Genomic DNA, 17,979 nt, shown 5'->3' with positions numbered 1-17,979 from the left:
CAGAGCCTCCGACCCGGCACCGCTACACAAACGCGCCCCGTAACCCGTAATCTCTTGTTTATGACAGATAAGTCTACACAAATACAGTATACACATGGTAACATCGTTATCCACTGCTTTGTGGATTGATTTCTCACCGGTATTGTTAAAAAAACAAACGCACATGACCGAGAGGAAGGTTAGCAACACAAAGGAGAAGAGACTCGACTTGCATAGTTCCCCTTTAAAAAGTTGTGATGTCTCTAATTTGATTCAGCATCCTGTAAAAGTTTAATTTCATCAACACTAGTCACCATTTTTGTGGCCATTGTTTCTCGTTTTGTCTCTCTCTGACACAGGAAGAAAAGAAAAAAAAAACCTCCGTGTTCTTAATCCGTCTTACAAAGATCTGCTTGACCCGGTTCTTGTTGCGCCTGAGGAAACGGCCCGTTGTAAAAACACCAGTAGAAAGAAATCTGGGTGAGTCAGAGAACATGACCGTGACGAGGGCCAAGTAACAGAACAAGAGCAGTAAGTTTCCATCCTCTTCAGCCACACCTGCTCCTTTTCTCAACATATTTCTTTGACATTATGTTTTTGTGGCTAAAACTAAACTGATGACGATGACCTCCGTGTTTCAAAACCCAACCACGAAGCTCTGATTGGCTCTGATTCCAGATGTATTGGAATGGGTTAATAATCAGAAACATCTGGAACCAGGCGACACATCTGCAGATACAGTATTTCAGATTTTTCAGATTTTATTTATTTTTAAAATGGGAACAATACATATTGTTGAGCACTGTTGTGTAAATGTGTGGGATTGTAGCCAAGTGGCTAATTTCCATCCCCAGTCCCATTGGCAGGTTGATGTTAGACATAAAAACAATGAAGATAAAAGCACAAGAGGCGGGACTACGACTATAGAACAATGCATCATGATAACACCTTGACATCTTACACAGAACAACATACGTATATTAATTGGCCAAAAAAGTATTAGGCTATGACTGAGTAGCCTATTGACTCAGATACTGTAGCAACACATAGCATAGCACGCACATCCACATGCTAACTTTGAGATGCTATTCAAACTGTGAAGCTAATATTAGCATGCTAACTTCATCACAGTAATATTTTACATTTTAACACCAAGTTAACAACTTAAATGACCAACTGCTGCTAAACTGTCCAACACTAAACATGTATCTTACTCTGCTACCGTTAGCATCAAGCTAACGTTATGTAATCACCAACGTATGAAGATAAAGACGATTCAACTTCTTTTGTTTCATATTTTTACATGAAATTAATTCACAAACTTTTTATTTTTGAACACACACTCGGCTCCTTCTCGGTGATGGAGTGTGTTGAACATGGAGCGTATTAAGGGAGTTGGTGTTCAGGAAAGACACAATACACAGCTGTCAAATGGCACAGATGATGAAGATGATACACAGTCACTTGTTCCTTTAAATACGCAAACAACACAAACACAAACCCTCCCAGCAACAACACCACACACTCCCCCTGTGTCACATTCACACACACACATCTTTCCTCTCATTTTTAGTCACATTTCTTGCATCAGAAAAAATGGCGCTGTCAATTTTCTTCTTTTCCATTTTCTCTCCTTCAGTGTGGAAACTAAACTTTAGCACAAAATCTACTGGTTGTAACAATTTTTAAAAAATCAAGCTGAAACCTGATCGTATGTCATTAATATAATAATATGCCATTTTTTATTAGCCTAATCAAATATACATTTCTTTGGAACACTTTTTCATGTTGAATCTTGAAAATACCTTTTAATTTAAATAAAAATGTAGCCTATATAAGTTTATTCAAATTATGGATTTTCTCAGAAGCCAGCGCTTCTTTTATTTTGAAACAATCATAATACTTACAAGATTTTGCATTAATTGTGCACACAAATTATTTTTTCATCACATATTTCAACAAATTTCTTTAAAAGTAAAATAAAAATGTTGAGCAGCGACAGCGCGGGTGAGGAACCAGCAGTCGTCAGTGAGCTCAGCTCTGGCAGCTGCATGTGTTTTCTACTCAAAGTCTATTTCAGTCCATTTTTATTCCTTCTCCAAAATGTTTTTCTCAGACATCCGGTCCAGGTCCGGCTGAGTCAGCTGATCTCAGGTCACAGTCACCTGCTGCTGCTGCTCAGGTTTCATGTGGATTAAATAAAAAAAACAAGTGCTGTGAAAAGTTTGATTTGATTTGAAAAAGAAGCTTTTTCCTTTTCTTTAATTCCTGGAACAGATCATCATCACATGCTGAGACCACTGACCTTCAGGTTCATGTGTCAGGCCACAAGTCTGAATTCAAATCTACATTTCTTCAGCACAATTTGTGAATTAATACGCAGATTTCTTTTGTTGTTGTCTATTTATTTTGTCAAACGAACATAAATTCATGACACGAGTCTGTGGTGTTTATTTGAAATGAAGTTATTTGAAAAAAGTAAAATTAATTATATTATTTTGACATAATTCAGTGTTTTGACTATAAATTCATTCGTCAAAACAGAATTTCACAGAAGCCTTAAAACACTGATGTTTTTTTAGTTGTTTTTTTTGCATTTAATTTTATTTATATAGCCTATAGTTTTAATATGTGTGTGTACCTATAATATGGTTAACAATATAAATAAAACGGAAATAACACATATTTTCACCCTCTGGGGTGTATTACCAGTTCAACATGATGATAAACTTTCATGGACACCACAAACATTTGTCATCATTCAATTCTTCAGTCTTTAACTGTAACAACATTTACACTGAATTTGAAAATAAAAGCTTAAAGAAACATTTACTGAAGTTTACACAGAAGGTAAGTCTTAAAATTAAAAAAAATAAAAGTAGAATCTGTAAACTGGGGAGGAAAAAAAAAAAAGAAAGAAAAGAAACCTCCCGGCTGCACCTGACCTGCAGCTCTCGTTTCTCTCCATCAGAAAATCCTCCATTCATCCGATGCAAATTATACACGGGCGCCCCCTAAATGAGCCTCCACACAGTACAGACACAGACACAGACAGAGCAGCAGCAGCAGCAGCAGCGGAGGAGACAGAGGCTGAGCTCCGCTGCTGCTGCTGCTGCTGCTGGGGGCTCTGGCCGGGATGCTCCGCCGCTCTGAGCGCGTCCAGAGCCGGGGAGGAGGTGCAGCGGAGCCCCGGTCCCCGGTCCTCCTGGTCCTGCTCCTTTAATCTGTTCTGCACTAAAACCACATAGTGAAGTGAAGTCCGTCTCATTAGCATAAATTTAAATACACCAATACGTCACTCACTGTGCGTAAAGTGCCAAAGTTCACTGTGTTGTTTGAAGTCTTAATTCTACCATTATAGACCCAATAATAACAATAACAACCATCATGATATTATTAATAATCATAATGATAGGCTAATCATAACATGGATATTATTAATGATGATAATAATAATGCCATTCACTGTACAGTAGTTGTTTCCTTTTTTTTTTTTTTCTTCCAACCCCCGACTCCTTAAATGCCACTTTATTGTAACACAACCACCAACTATTGTGATTAGAATTACAATAATAATGGGAGGGGGGGTGAGAGAGGAGAGGAGAGGAGAGGGTGGTGATGGGAGGAGGAGGAGGAGGAGGAGGGGGGGTCTTTATCCCTGTGCTCGTCCATAAATCGCATCAAATGACAGTCGGCCAGTGAAGAGTTAAAGGGAGGAGACGGAGAGTGACACGCCTCATTGGGTAGATTATGTGCCGCAAACAAAAAGTGTGTGTCGGTGTGCCAGTCAGCCAGAGCACCGGGCCCCATCTGCACGCCTCTCTCTCTCTCCATCTCTCTCTATCTATCTCTCCCCCCCCCTTTCTCTCTCTCCCTCTCTCCATCTCTCTCTCCCTTTATCCGTGCAGCTCTCTCTACCGCTGCCAGTGTCGGCGAGTCTCTGCAGCAGCAGCAGCGGCAGCAGCAGCAGCAGCAGCACCGAGGGGGGGGATGTACTGACACTACGGACCCAGATAAACCATCTCCATCACCTCATCCCTCCGCCTGCAGGGCTTCGGGGCTTTTTTTATTTTTATTTTTTAATATTTTGTTTTTTTATATATTCTTCTTGTTGCTGCTTTCCTGGCTGGGTTTTGTATTATTCGCAGCATCGCTCAGTTCGCCTGTGGATTATTGTTCCTGCTCGTCGACGCTGTAAGGTAGGTGTCCTATCTACCGGTGTTGGTGCTGTGGTTGGTAGTTGACAGAGAGAGAGTGGGTGAACCGACCGAGTCCGGGTTTGTTTTGCGCGGCACATGACATGCAGCCGCAGAAAGAAGAAGCGCAAGAGGAGAAGGAGAAAAAAAAGAAAAGAGGAATAATCATTTAGGGAAAAGGAAAAAAAAAAACGCAGATGTTTGAGCGGCGCTGATTTAGGACAGTTTTCAGCCTGGCACGGCTTTAGCAGATGGGTTAAACAACCCATACCCCCCCTCCCTCACCTCCTCACCCCCCCTCTACTCCCAACACACACACACTTACACATCTCACCCCCCCCCCCTCTTCTCTCTCTTCTCTCTCTGCTTTCCTGCAGTTTGTGGATGTGCAAACATTCCGCTCTTTATCTTTCTCCTTCTTCTCCTTCTGCTTCTTCTGCTTCCCTCTGTCTCCATGTGTGACACATGTCATTCATGGGATGTTCTCTGAGTCTCTCTCTCTTTCTCTCCTCCTCATCATCATCTTCATCTTCTTCATCATCATCATCAACTGACGCTTGTTCCTCTGAGCATAAAGCGGCTCTGTCTTCTGTCTGGTGCCGGAAACGGAGCGCGTTTGGACCGTGCGCAAAAAAAAATGTTCCACCGAGAACCAAAAGCCTTCCTCCTCCTCTTCTTCCTCCTCTTCCTCCTCCTCATCTAAAAGGTCAAAATGCTCAAAAGCAAATGGATTAAAAAATATAGACTTGTCTTAACTATTATAGATAATTTAATCAGATTTTTCCCGCTTTATTTATTAATTAAACACGTACAGGAAAAGCAAAAGTAAAACCCGGCGCTAGAAGCTGAAACCAGAGAGTCTCGGTGTGCGCTGCAGCCGTGGATCCTGTTGGATGGACAGATGACGGCTCCTCGTTAGTGTGATAACTGGTGAATAGTTGACAACAGCAGCCTGTTTGTTTCTTTAATTAGATGCGTAAAAAAAAAAATCTGACTTTACGCACAAGGAATAATAATAATTTAAAGAAAAACAAAAAAACTTTGGCTCCAATTTGTCAGTTTATTTATTTTTGCCTGCGATAAATATGCAACTTATTTTATTTATTTCTTCATTTATTGCACAAGCTTTAGAAGTCCTATAGTTTGACTGTTAGAATTAAAGATGAGAATAAAAGTGGAGCTGGAGGCCCGAACAAATGTTTCTGCAGTCATCTTGTTCCTTAGAATTTAGTTGTTTCAACAATTTGTGGATGTTTTATTTAGGGAACAGGGCAAATGAGAGCAGAGCATTGAATTCTATTATTATTATTTAGAGTTTAAGTCAGATATTTACTACTGTATCAGGTGCAGGTTTTGCGCGCACAGTTTCTGCTGAATTGAAGCAGCGAGAGTGAGGAGGGAAGGAAAGATAGAGAGACAGAGGAGGAGGTGAAGGAGCCGCAGCCGTCTAAACACACACACGGAGAGGTTAGAAAAGGGAGAAAAGAAATAATTAACTGGTCGTGCTGCTTTAATTACAGTCTCAGAGGGGAAAGTGGTGGATTATGGTAATGAGGCGACATACGCTGCTGCCGCGTGGAGAAAGAGAGAGAGAGAAAGAGAGATAGAGGGAGAGAGGGAAAGGTTGGCTGACATGAAGTCACTGACTCTGACAGTCCACTTGAAACCCATTGGACACGCTGCTGCCGCGTCCTGTGTCCACACAAGAATAATAAAAAAACAAAACAAAAAACGACTTTATACACGTCGCTTCAAACCTATACAGCCTGCTCCTATCACACACATACTGAACCCTATAGAATATGATATAATATAATAACAATGATAGAATAGAATAAAATCAAATAAAAACATCCCATAAAGCCAGTTCAGATCTTTATGAAGCCGCTCCTCTCTGACTTTTACAGGAATATTATTGTAGGAATTTATCGTTTTTCATTCCAACAGTCGTGACGTTTACAGCAGCAGAGGCCTGTTAAAGATCATATCATGTTTTAGCCTATATTAACTAATATTAATGATAATATTTATAATAATAATAATATGATTAAAAAAAGATTAATTCAGGCGCAGTCAACAGTTTATAAAACTAAAGAGTTCTTCACCGGTATTTACATAATAATAACAATAATAACAATTTGAATTCTTCTTCTAATATTATTATCCAAATAATAATAAATTGTATTATTTTAATTATTTTAATTTCTTTTATTATTTGCCTCTTTTAATTATTATTATTATTATTATTATTGGTGACCTGTGATCTGCTTTTTAATTTTTTTTATTTGCTCCACTAATTGACAACATTGGTAAAGCGCGTCATCAATATGCTGAAGGTGAAGCCGTCATGAACTTATTACGGGCTTTGAATTAATTAGAAAGGCTGAAAAAAACACACATACACACACTCATATACACACATGCAGCTCCCAAACGACGCCCTCGACAGCTGCTTTATCCAATCTGTCCAGGAAGAGATTTATTTCCTCAGAGCAGTTTGACTCCACTGACTGAACCTCCACTACATTTACACACTGTCTCTCCTGTCATTAAACCAAAAATAAAATAGATAAAGAAATAGCATAATAATCTTTGCTCCTGGTGTGTGTCTGTCCTGCAGCAGTGGACATGGAGGAGTCCAGCTCTCAGAAGTTGGTGTGGGACGGGGACGCCAAAGCGGTGCAGCAGTGTCTCACGGACATTTTCACCAGCGTCTTCACGACCTGCGACATCCCGGAAAACGCCATTTTCGGGCCGTGCGTGCTGAGCCACACGTCGCTGTACGACAGCATCGCCTTCGTGGCGCTCAAGTCCACGGACAAACGCACGGCGCCGTACATCTTCAGGGTGAGTCGACTCGAGCGGCTTCTGCTTCTGCTTCTGCTTCTTATTCATCTGCATCATGGAGGTTTATGTTTGTGTGCACTTGCTGCTGGATAAGGCAAAGTGCAGTATCTGTAAAAAATGCCAAACTGAGAAAAACAGCTTTTTGTGTTTTCATTGTCAGGTTTAAGTATCAAATTATGAATAACTAACTACCAAGTCTATAATTGATTAGATAAAGGTGGACTGAATTAAATGTATTTTGTAGTTTGTCTTTCTGACCAATTTTGACCGTTTTATGGCAGATACTGCACTTTGCCTTGGTTTCACAGTGGGGTTTTTTTTGGATGGACAGCAAAATAAAAAGCCCAATAACTCTGAAAATGTTAACAGTACCAATATCAAATTCTACCAGATTGAAGAGAATATACCACACTTTTGCACACGTATGCTGATGTATTTATATTCATATTTTCAATCTTTCTAAACTGCAGCATAATCCAAAAATCATTAAATTATTTCAATATTATTTCTTATTTCTAATGAATGTTGTTATAGATAAATAAATATTTGTTGTTTTGGTGAAATTTCAGTTTAACCCTCCTGTTGTCCACCTGGGTCAAGGAAGGAAGGAAGGCAGGAAGGACAAAGGGAAAGAAGGAAGGAAGGAAAAAGGAAGGAAAGATAGATGGAGGGGGGGAACAGATTGGGTCAAAAAGGAAGGAAGGAAGGACGGAAGGGAGGGAGAGAGAGAAAAAGGATTGTGGAAAAAAGGAAGTGAAAAAGGAAGGAAAGAAAGATGGAGGGTCAGTTGGATCAAAAGAAGGAGGGAAGGGAAAAAGGATTGTGGAAAGAAGGAAGAGAGAAAGGAAGGAAAGAAGGAAGGATGGAGGAAGGGAACAGATTGGGTCGATTTGACCCAGAACAGGACAGCAAGAGGGTTCAAAACAAACAAAAAAAAGAAATGAAACCAGTTAAATGTATATATATTTTCTGCTGGTCGTAGCTCTAACTGTGTGTGTGTGTGTGTTGCGTTCAGGTGGACACGTCGGCGGCCAACAGCACGTCGGAGGGCCTGATGTGGCTGCGGCTGGTCCAGTCGGCCCGGGACAAGGAGGAGCAGAACCTGGAGGCCTACGTGAAGAACGGGCAGCTGTTCTACCGCTCGCTGCGGCGCATCGAGAAGGACGAGGAGCTGCTGGTCTGGTACGGCAAAGACCTCATCGACCTGCTGCTGCTCAGCGCCAGCAGAGCGCCCGCCAAGAGCAAAGGTGGGTCATCGTCATCATCATCATCTGAAGTTCTGGTTTCATCGCTGTTGCATGTTTAAGCAATATATCACACATATAATGAGCATATACCACAAACTGGAGTGATATAGGCAAGGCAAGGCAAGGCAATTTTATTTGTATAGCCCGTTTTTACAAACAGTTTGTCTCAAAGGGCTTTACATGGCATCATAACAACATCCTCTGCCCTTAGACCCTCACATCGACTGAGGAAAAACCCCATGGAAAACCCTTTTAACAGGGAAAAATTGGAGAAACCTCAGGGTGAGCAACAGAGGAGGGATCCCTTACCCAGGACGGGCAGACGTGCAATAGATGTTGTTACATACAAGAAAACAGTTTACAGTTTATGACACAGAATGTGGGAAACATGGAAATGTTAATATTGCTTTTATAAAACGGTTACCAATAAAGGCAATATGAAAGAGGAATACGCAATCAATTTCATGTAGTTCTATTCAACCAGAAATACATATTATCCAATAAAATAGCCCCACTGTGAAAAAAATAGTCCCACCTCTCCAGACGTTAGCTCCAAATTAGCTCTGCATCTCGTCTTTTCCTCCACTTTACCACTGTTAACCCTCCCGGGAGGTGAAAGTTCACCGTAAACATGTGAATTCAACTACTTTAGTCCATTTTTTAACATCGTAAAGACATCAACTGTCTTTTACTACGGACTACAACAGTCCATTGTCATGGATACATGACAACAACTTCCATTCATACCAGTCATACGTGCCTGACGCGGAGTGATAGCCTACGCTAGCCTACCAGAAGCTGCCTTCATCAACTCTTGCATGTTTCCCACGTAGGCTACGTAACACGTAACAACATCTACTTACGTCTGTCCGTCCTGGGTGAGGGATCCCTCCTCTGTTGCTCACCCTGAGGTTTCTCCAATTTTTCCCTGTTAAAAGGGTTTTCCATGGAGTTTTTCCTCAGTCGATGTGAGGGTCTAAGGGCAGAGGATGTTGTTATGATGCCATGTAAAGCCCTTTGAGACAAACTGTTTGTAAAAATGGGCTATACAAATAAAATCGCCTTGCCTTGCTGTGATAAGGCTTTAGAATAGTAGCTGTGGTATATGCTCATTATACCACGGTTAACAACCAATCAGATTGCCGGATTTCACCTTTCCGTTTTATTAATCATGTGGTAACGTCCGACTAATTTCTCTCCTCCGTCTTCTTCCTCCTCCTCCTCCAGGTTCGACCCACTACTCGTGTCCGGACTGCAGCCAGCGCTTCCAGTTCGAGTTTCCGTTCCTGGCCCACCTCCGGTTCCGATGCACCAAGAGACTGCAGAGCATCACGGGCGCCGGCGCCGACGACGACGAGTCCGGCAAGGAGAGCAGCGGTAGCACGGAGCGACCAAACACAACAACAACCACCACCATCACCACGACGCCAACCCCGTCCAGGACGAGCCCCAAGCTGGGCCGCTCCGAGGGCTTCGCAGCGCCGCCGTCGGACAGCGCCAAACCCTCCACGGACTTCCACAACCTGGCGCGCGACCTGGAGAACAGCCGGACGAGCCCGCCCAGCGACAAGGAGGCGGAGATCTGCAGCGAGAGCTCGGGGAAGAGGAAGTTCTCCGACGTGGAGGACCGGGAGAGGGAGTGCCGGGCACCGGGCCTCGCTCCCACCAAGTCCAAGGACGAGCTCGCCACGTCGGCGCAGAACTACCGAGGCGTGTACGGCCTGGAGGAGAGCAGCAGCAGCAGCAGCAGCGGCAGCAGCCACCACAGGGCCTTCTCGCCGCCGCGGGCAAACGCAGAGGGCAAACGCAGCGCCTTCACCGAGGTCAAGAAGTCGCCGCAGAACCTCAAACACCACGGGAAAAGCCTCCAGAGCGCCAACTCGGAGAACAAAGACGGCGGTCGGCCCAGCGGCGGCGGCGGCGGCAACCCGTCGGAGAAGCACCTGAACATGAGGCAGGTGCTGTCGGAGACGCAGCCGCCGCAGAGCTCGCCGATCGGCAGCGCCTTCACCTCCGTCGGCCATTCGGGCGGCGGCGGCGGCGGTGTCGGCGGGGAGAGGAAGAGCGCCTTCAGCCAGCCGTCGCGCTCCTCCTTCTCCTCCCAGATCTCGCCGCTGGTGATGGCGCCCAAGCTGCTGGACTGCCACCCGGTCGTGGGGGACACCATCTCGTCCTCGCGGCTCTACCAGGCCGACCACCTCGCCGCCAAGCTGCAGGGCGCCGAGCTGGGCGCCAACTGCCCCGTGCCGGGCGTCGGCGGCATGGCCAAGCAGCAGAGCCCCTTCGTCTACGCCACCGCCGCCGCCTTCTGGCCCAAGAGCTCCGCCGGCCCCATCCAGCTCCAGATGCCGTCGGCGCTCACGCTGCTGCCGCCGTCCTTCACCTCGCTCTGCCTGCCCGCGCAGAACTGGTGCGCCAAGTGCAACGCGTCCTTCCGCATGACCTCGGACTTGGTTTACCACATGCGGTCCCACCACAAAAAGGAGTTCGCCATGGAGCCGCTGGTCAAACGGCGGCGCGAGGAGAAACTCAAGTGCCCCATTTGCAACGAGTCCTTCCGGGAGCGGCATCACCTGTCGCGCCACATGACATCCCATAACTAACTGACTTTTTGACATAACGGACGGAGAAGAAGCTTTTTGAGGAACTCTGACCCTGCCTGGATCTAAGCAGCGCTCCGACGGGGAGATATAGGCCACATTAAAAAATACTAAAAAACACAAAAACCCCTTGCACTTGTTTTCACTTTGGACTTTTAATCTTCTAATTCCCCCTTTTTTCGGTCGGTTTACTTTTTCTCCTCCACTCCTGTACAAAAAATTGTCATGTTTTGGGTGTATGCAAATGCGTTTTGACTTGGAAAATGAATCTATTTATGAGGCACTTAAACCGTTTGAGAATAAGGGAAGATTTAAATATGTGTAAATGTACAGTAAGTTGTATTTTATATCATATAAATGCAAAACATAGAGAAGAAATACCAATGTAGTCACACACAACGTCATGGTTTACAACGCAGCAGCAGCAAGTTTTTTCATGTCTGTGTCGATGAATATGGACACAAATTGGGGATATTATGTCAGACTATATTTCAGAGTGCATGTAATATTATTAAATGATATTGATTTAAGATGCAGTCTATACATTACCCTGTAAATAATTTGTTTTATTTGAAATACAAAAGTGTAATATTTTGTGTCAGTGGGGAATAGTTTCAGTGTTTCTTCCTTTTGCGGAAATTTACTACTTGATAGTTTATCTAATCATGTTGAATGCATTGACAATAAAATAGCTTTATTTTCACCTCCGGCCTTTTCTGCACTTTTCTTATACACATGTAATTTATCTATTGTTAACACCACTTTTGCCTTTATAAAACATCACTTTTTTTTTTTATTAAGATCATATTATATGTGTCTAAATTCCATATATAAAGGATTTTTATATTGATTTTATTTTTGATTATTTTAACATTACACTTACATTTTAATACACTCAGTCTTAATTTAATACAACTGTACACAAGAAATTCATGAAATTTTCTATACAAAAGACAATAATTTGCTATTAGATGTTGACTTTAAATGCCACCAGATGCATTATTATTAGTATTATTATTATTATTGACATGGATTTATTAGACGTGCAGCTCATACCTAATGAAGTCCTCCCCAGAGAGGCTGCATAAATTACAGGGAAAAAAATCCTGCACGTCGAAATTTGAATGTTGTTCACATTTTAATCTTTCAGAAACGAAATATATTATTAGTATTTTTCAGAATAAAGGTTTTAAAAATATATAAATTGATTTCTTATTCACATTTAGCAGCAGGAAATAGAGAAATGAAAGAGAATAAAACGCACATTGTCATACGTCTCTGCGTGTGCGGTTAAATTCCCATCTCCACATTATATTATATTATTTTTTTATTGGTAGAATAAACGCAACAGCCGTGACAACAGCTACGTAGGAAACACACGATCACTTCAAACCGAACAAACTAAAATCCTCCAACCTGTAAAAACACACACAAACACAATCACACACACACACACCCGTCTTATAGTAGGCTACAGATATAAATATCAATCACCTACCAGCCGCACGTAACCTTTAATTAATAGCCTACCTGTAGAAGCTTCACATGAAACAATTTCATAATCAAAGTTTCTACAAAATAAATTCAACAACAGTGATATAAAGTCTGTGGATCAATAATAATCATGATTAGTTACAGCTATAATGACATAACTGCTTGATTACAAAGAAGAAAAAAAACTAACAACAATCAGTGCGACCGCGTGCAGAAATGGGAATGTGTGTGAGCACGTGGAGGCGGAAAAGGGGGAAATGTAAAATGGTTCAACAGCGACACCAAGTGGCCGAGTTGTGAACTACAGGAGAGAGGAGCTCAGCGGCCACAGTGGAGGTTTACAGCTGAAAATCATCTGAAACAATAATATTATGTTATTTTTTCAATATAATAACGTGTATAATGTTGTTTATTATAATAAAACAAAAATAAAATCATCCTAAACAGACACTGGAATAAAATATATCAAGATATCAAGGTCAAGAGAGAAAGAGAAAAATCAAAGTGGACATTATAAATACACTGTCTTTTATTTTATATCTATTTAACCATTCGTTTAATTAATTGATAACATGTCAATGATCAGAAATGCAAAATAAAAAAATATGAACATGATGGACTGAAGCTATGAAAGAAGCTCATTGACACCTGTTGTAAGAGTAAAGGTCAAAGGTCACAGTAGTTTCCTTTTTGGTTTTTGGTAGGTTTTTTTTTAAATGATTCATTCTCCACTTTAATTTCTATTTTTACATGTGACTCACCTTTATGTCGCAATTTTGACAAAACAATCCAAACTTTTTTTCTTTTTCTTTCTTTTTTTTTTTTTTTTACCTCTGTGCTGTTACATTTTCCCGATGCTTTCAGTTACATCACATGGTTTTCATCTGTTTCGAGGAAGAAGAAATCCATGTTGCATGTCAGCAGACCGCTCTCTCTCTCGCCATGACGACTAGAACAAACTCCATCTGCTGTTTGAGATTCATGAGTAATATTATTAGTGGGATTAGTAACATAATCCAGACAAAAAAAAAAGAAAAAAAAGACGATAAGTGGTGGAGCTGCGTTGTTGGAGTTGGATCATTTAGTGATGACACGAAGAATAAAACTCTCACGTTTAATCTTATCCTATAAAAATGTAAATAAAGAAAAAGTGCAGGATTAAACAGAGCTGGGATTAAATATGACCAACCAAAAAAATTTACTGTTTGAATCATGAAAATAAAAGATATTTAACTGCTTTGTTAAAATAAAATACAGCAAGAAACAAGGTTACAGAGTTTTCATGCAGCACTGACAGTGAAACTACGGTGGCCCATGAGGTGCAGAAAACAACAGCAAATCTCAAACTGCCTGTAAATTCAGTTTGACAACACATGAGCTGCAAAAAAAAATAAAACTCCCAACACAACAAGAAGTGTTTCTGGGGACACAATAAAGTGACGGACTATAGGCCGGGCTTCCTGTTTGACGATAAACTGAGTGTGTTTGGTTTATTATAACGTCTATAACCGCCATGTCTTTCTGTCCCCGTAAACACTTCTGTTGCGTTGGGAGTTTTGCAGCTTTGTTGAAGTTGTTTTATGAATTTGTATCTTTGTTTGTGTGTTTTTTTTTTTGAGTTGCAGTGCACTGACCCCTCAGGGCCACCGTAGAAACAAGACATCAGAATGAGGGACACAAATGCAGCTGCAGCTCTCGGCCTGGTTTTATTTTTTCTCCCTTTGAGGCAGCTGAGGCTCATGGGTAGTGTAGTGTTTATAGACCAATCGTCCTCCCAACACAATTGTCAAACAGAAAACAATTAACCAGAAGTTAGATAGTTTTTTCTCTATTCATATAAGTTTGTACCGATTTTGCATTTCCGGCGGAATTTTACGTTTATGTTTCCATGGTTTTCAATCGTTGTCATAGTTGCGGTATAAACGCATGGATCTATTAACGCTGGCTTTTAACACAGATGTCAATTTGTGTGATATCCATTGTTAAAAGCTGGTGTGATGATCCATGCGTTTTACAGATCTTCACTGGAAAAAAAAAAATCCATGCATTTAACTACCAAAACCATGGAAACGTAAACATAAAATTCCTTACTTTCTTTACTTGTCCTGTACTTCTCTTCTACTGTTCAATAAGTGAATTTCCCAAAAGTGGGATCAATGAAAAGTCTTATGTCTTAAGGGCTATGATTTCTTAAAAACAAAAGTTTAAATAGGCTAATTACAACTTTAACAAACCTGTTGGAGACTCTTGTGTTTCTAAGTTTAGGATATTTTTTTGAAAAATAAGATTATTTAAAGCAGAGGAAACAGCAGATTCTCCACGATACAACCAGAACTGTGTGTGTATCTGAACACCTGTGTGTGAATGAGCAGGTAAACTGAGGATAAGAGGCAGATAATAATAATAATAAAGAGGGTAAAGGTTGAGATCAGCAGCAGCAGCAGTTTGATGCTCACATCAATGATTAATTACAGCACCGGTGCACATGTCTGCACGTTACATCTCATCTCACATCGACCCACACCTCCCATGTCAGCAATCCAAACGGGTCAATCTCACCACCAAGGCATGTGATCGAGGAGAGAGGAGGGCGCTGCTAACCATCACACACACACACACAAACACACACACACACACACACACACACACACACACACACACACACACACACACATATATACACACACACACACCCTTGATATTTAGTGCCCTCATGCTTTGCTGCTTGTGTCATCGTCTCTTTTGTACCCCAACTTACCCCCCACCCACCACCACATTTGTCACTGCATCACTCAGCGCCAGACAGTTTATATCTCTGCTAAGCTGGCACTTCCCTCTGGCCCCGGGCCCCTCGCTCGCTCACACTACGATTTTACATTTCAGACATTTTTAAGCCGAACAAGCAGGTCAATAAACCTCGGACCGATCCAGAGCAACAACATGAAACATGAAACATGGCCGCCACCGCCACCGTCGCCTCAACTATGTGCCTAAGACTCTGTTAGGATTATGACGATTTCATGTTTTTATCTTCTTCCACCCTCTTGTTTCTAATATTTGTAACTTGTTGTTTTATTTTGCCACTCAGCTCTTGTCTTGTTCCATGTCTCTGAACTTCCTATGTGATCGCAGTTGGATAGATCCAGTTGGAAACCAAGGGAACGCCCAACAAAAACGCCACTTACGGTAAGAGCCGTGGGGGAAAACAAGCCATATACGTATAGCTCTTTCAGCAGATACAAGTGATTCAAACTAAGACATGACATCGGACAAGCGTTTAGACAAAGGTTTAAAGGGATAGTTCAACATTTTGGAAAATTGGCCCATTGCCATAATCCATATAGTCATAGCGAAGTTCATTACCTTTAATTGTAGGTGCAAGCTATTTTTAGAACGGCGTAGCAGAGTAGCGAGCTGCTCAGAGCTACGCTACGGAGGCTAATGGGATTTCTTGGTTTCCCTCATCAAACTCATCAAATACACAATCCAACAACTCCAAAACTCTCTGGTGGACAAGTTGTGACCTGGAGGAGGAGAACAAACATGGAGGCCCGAAAGAAACATGTCATACTGTGGCTGATTACTGAACATGAAAAACATATGCAGCAGCAACTCGTGCTTATTTTGGAAGCAGATGAGGATGCGTGAAAACATCAACAAATAACTTTTGTTACGCAGTAAGAAATTCAGATAAACTTTGTGAGGTTGTGATGTCGCAATCCAAGATGGCCGCTCAACACATCAACAGTCAATAAAAGCTGAACATGACTCTATCATGTAATGGTCTTAAGTTTGTGTCTTTACCAGCAGTATGTGCGACATTTACGTGCTGACAAGTTGTTCAGTTGCTTTCTGGCACAAACTACCACTATTAGCTGGTGTTAGCTATAGCCTAATGCTAACAACAACTATAGCTAAATAAAGGGTTGTTTTTCCGTCTTAAATCTTGTGAGTCAAGTATTTTGTTGTGTTTTGTTTTTTGTAAATTTCACTCTTGTTATTAAAGACACTTTTTTCCATTCACAACTGTATTTGTCTCCTTTCTCTGACATTAAATAGGATCACAAATGCATGAGGGGGGGAAAAAACTGGCTTTTAAATTAAACTTTGCAAAATTGGACAGATGTCACATTATTTCTGTCTACAGTTGAAGATCTGATCAAACTCTTACTGTTCAGCTGCACTTAGCAAGACGGAAACATTTGTTATTTTAGCCCAGAATCCCCAGATCATTACGGGACATGTGCTTTCCCACCTTTGCAAAGTGTAGCCTACATAAATATTTAATCATTAATGATTAATAAATTAATCTAATTTAGTTATATCTTGTGTGCATTGTCCAGTGCTCTAAGTTACATCCTGCAGACTCACAGCTGCAGACACTGTAACCCTGTGATCAGGAGATGCTGAGGTGAAGGTGAATGAAGTTGTGTTCGTAGTTCTGTGTTGAGGTTGTGGGTGTATTTTGAGGGGAGTCGTCACGTTATCTACCGGCATCCTGCCACCTGTTTCTCTGCAGTACTATGATACATAACTGCAGCTGCATGCTACACACATTAGACAACTCTACTTCACTGAGTAAAACTTCGCCAACTGCACTCAATCAAAGTGGGTGACGTTTCGCAGCGGCCGACGCCAAACGATTATCTGCCAATGAGCCGTCAATCAAAGCGGGGATGCTGCTGCTGCTGCTGCTGCTGCTGCCATCCAGTTATTTTATGTCGATGATGCCGGTATGTGACGGGCGGCATGTGGTGATGTCACCGCACTGCTGCCAGAGCCATGAGCAGGGCAGGCCAAGAAAAGAAAAGAGCGCGTATATTAATTACATGAGGAATGACAAAGTGATGGATCAAAGCTTCTGCCAAATGACTTGATGTAAATATGTAAGAAAAAAAAGGAGAGATGCTGCGTTCAGTGTCGTCTCACCAAAGTCCAGAGGCAGCAGCTTCTTCTGCCTCAGAGCTTTCAAACAAATCTTTATTGACAAACTGAACCCCCAGCCAGCAGAGCTCACACCGACAAACTTTTTGTATAGACATATTTTTCTCGGATTTTTTCCTACTATGGTCACACTCGGGGACCTATAGAGCTGTAGAGCGTTATAGAAAATGACCAGAATTCTCCTTTAATATCAGATTGGTGCATCCCTTTAGTAAAGAGTACGAAAGTTGTGTTTTTAATTGTCTATGGATATTATCATTCATCCAGGTCATCATCATCTCTGGGCAACAGTGGCGTGCACAGGGGGGGCGGTTGCCCTCTAGGAGCCAAAACGCGTGCTTAAGTGCCCTCATGGAAGCCAAAACGTGTGCTAAAGTGCCCTCTAGGAGCCAAAACGTGTGCTAAAGTGCCCTCTAGGAGCCAAAACGTGTGCTAAAGTGCCCTCTTGGGAGCCAAAACACGTGTTAAAGTGCCCCCCTTGGAAGCCAAAACGCGTGCTAAAGTGCTCTCTAGGAGCCAAAACGTATGCTAAAGTGCTTTCTAGGAGCCAAAACGTATGCTAAAGTGCCCTCTTGGGGGCCAAAACACGTGTTAAAACAGGCCAAATCGACGTTAAAAAAGGCCAAATTTTTTTCGCCACCGACCTGTGGTCGCCGGCCAAACGCACCATGT

General features: G+C 42.0%; 1 protein-coding gene and 1 long non-coding RNA gene across 4 annotated transcripts in view; one reads left to right on the top strand and one right to left on the bottom strand.

Moving 5' to 3' along the window:
* Positions 1 to 17,979, bottom strand: part of LOC146980968 (uncharacterized) — a 330,839-nt gene that overhangs the window by 271,866 nt on the left and 40,994 nt on the right. The gene's annotated exons all lie outside the window — the stretch shown is intronic.
* On the top strand, positions 341 to 11,572 carry prdm8b (PR domain containing 8b). Of its 2 annotated transcripts, none has more exons than XM_085785884.1 (4): positions 341 to 510; positions 6,796 to 7,022; positions 8,038 to 8,269; positions 9,497 to 10,872. In XM_085785884.1, the coding sequence occupies exons 2-4, from the start codon at positions 6,804 to 6,806 to the stop codon at positions 10,870 to 10,872; spliced, it is 1,827 nt and encodes a 608-aa protein (XP_085642010.1). In that variant the 5' UTR covers positions 341 to 510; positions 6,796 to 6,803. The 2 variants fall into 2 exon arrangements, with proteins under 2 accessions (XP_085642010.1, XP_085642009.1); XM_085785883.1 differs by lacking the exon at positions 341 to 510 and adding an exon at positions 3,677 to 4,173 and having other exon boundaries at positions 9,497 to 11,572.

This window comes from Trachurus japonicus, chromosome 9, assembly GCF_045865225.1.
Source record: "Trachurus japonicus isolate A0001 chromosome 9, Traja_1.0".
NCBI classification, from domain to species: domain Eukaryota; kingdom Metazoa; phylum Chordata; class Actinopteri; order Carangiformes; family Carangidae; genus Trachurus; species Trachurus japonicus.
The sequence above is the reverse complement of the archived record's forward strand: the minus strand, read 5'-3'. Positions and strand labels throughout refer to the sequence as shown.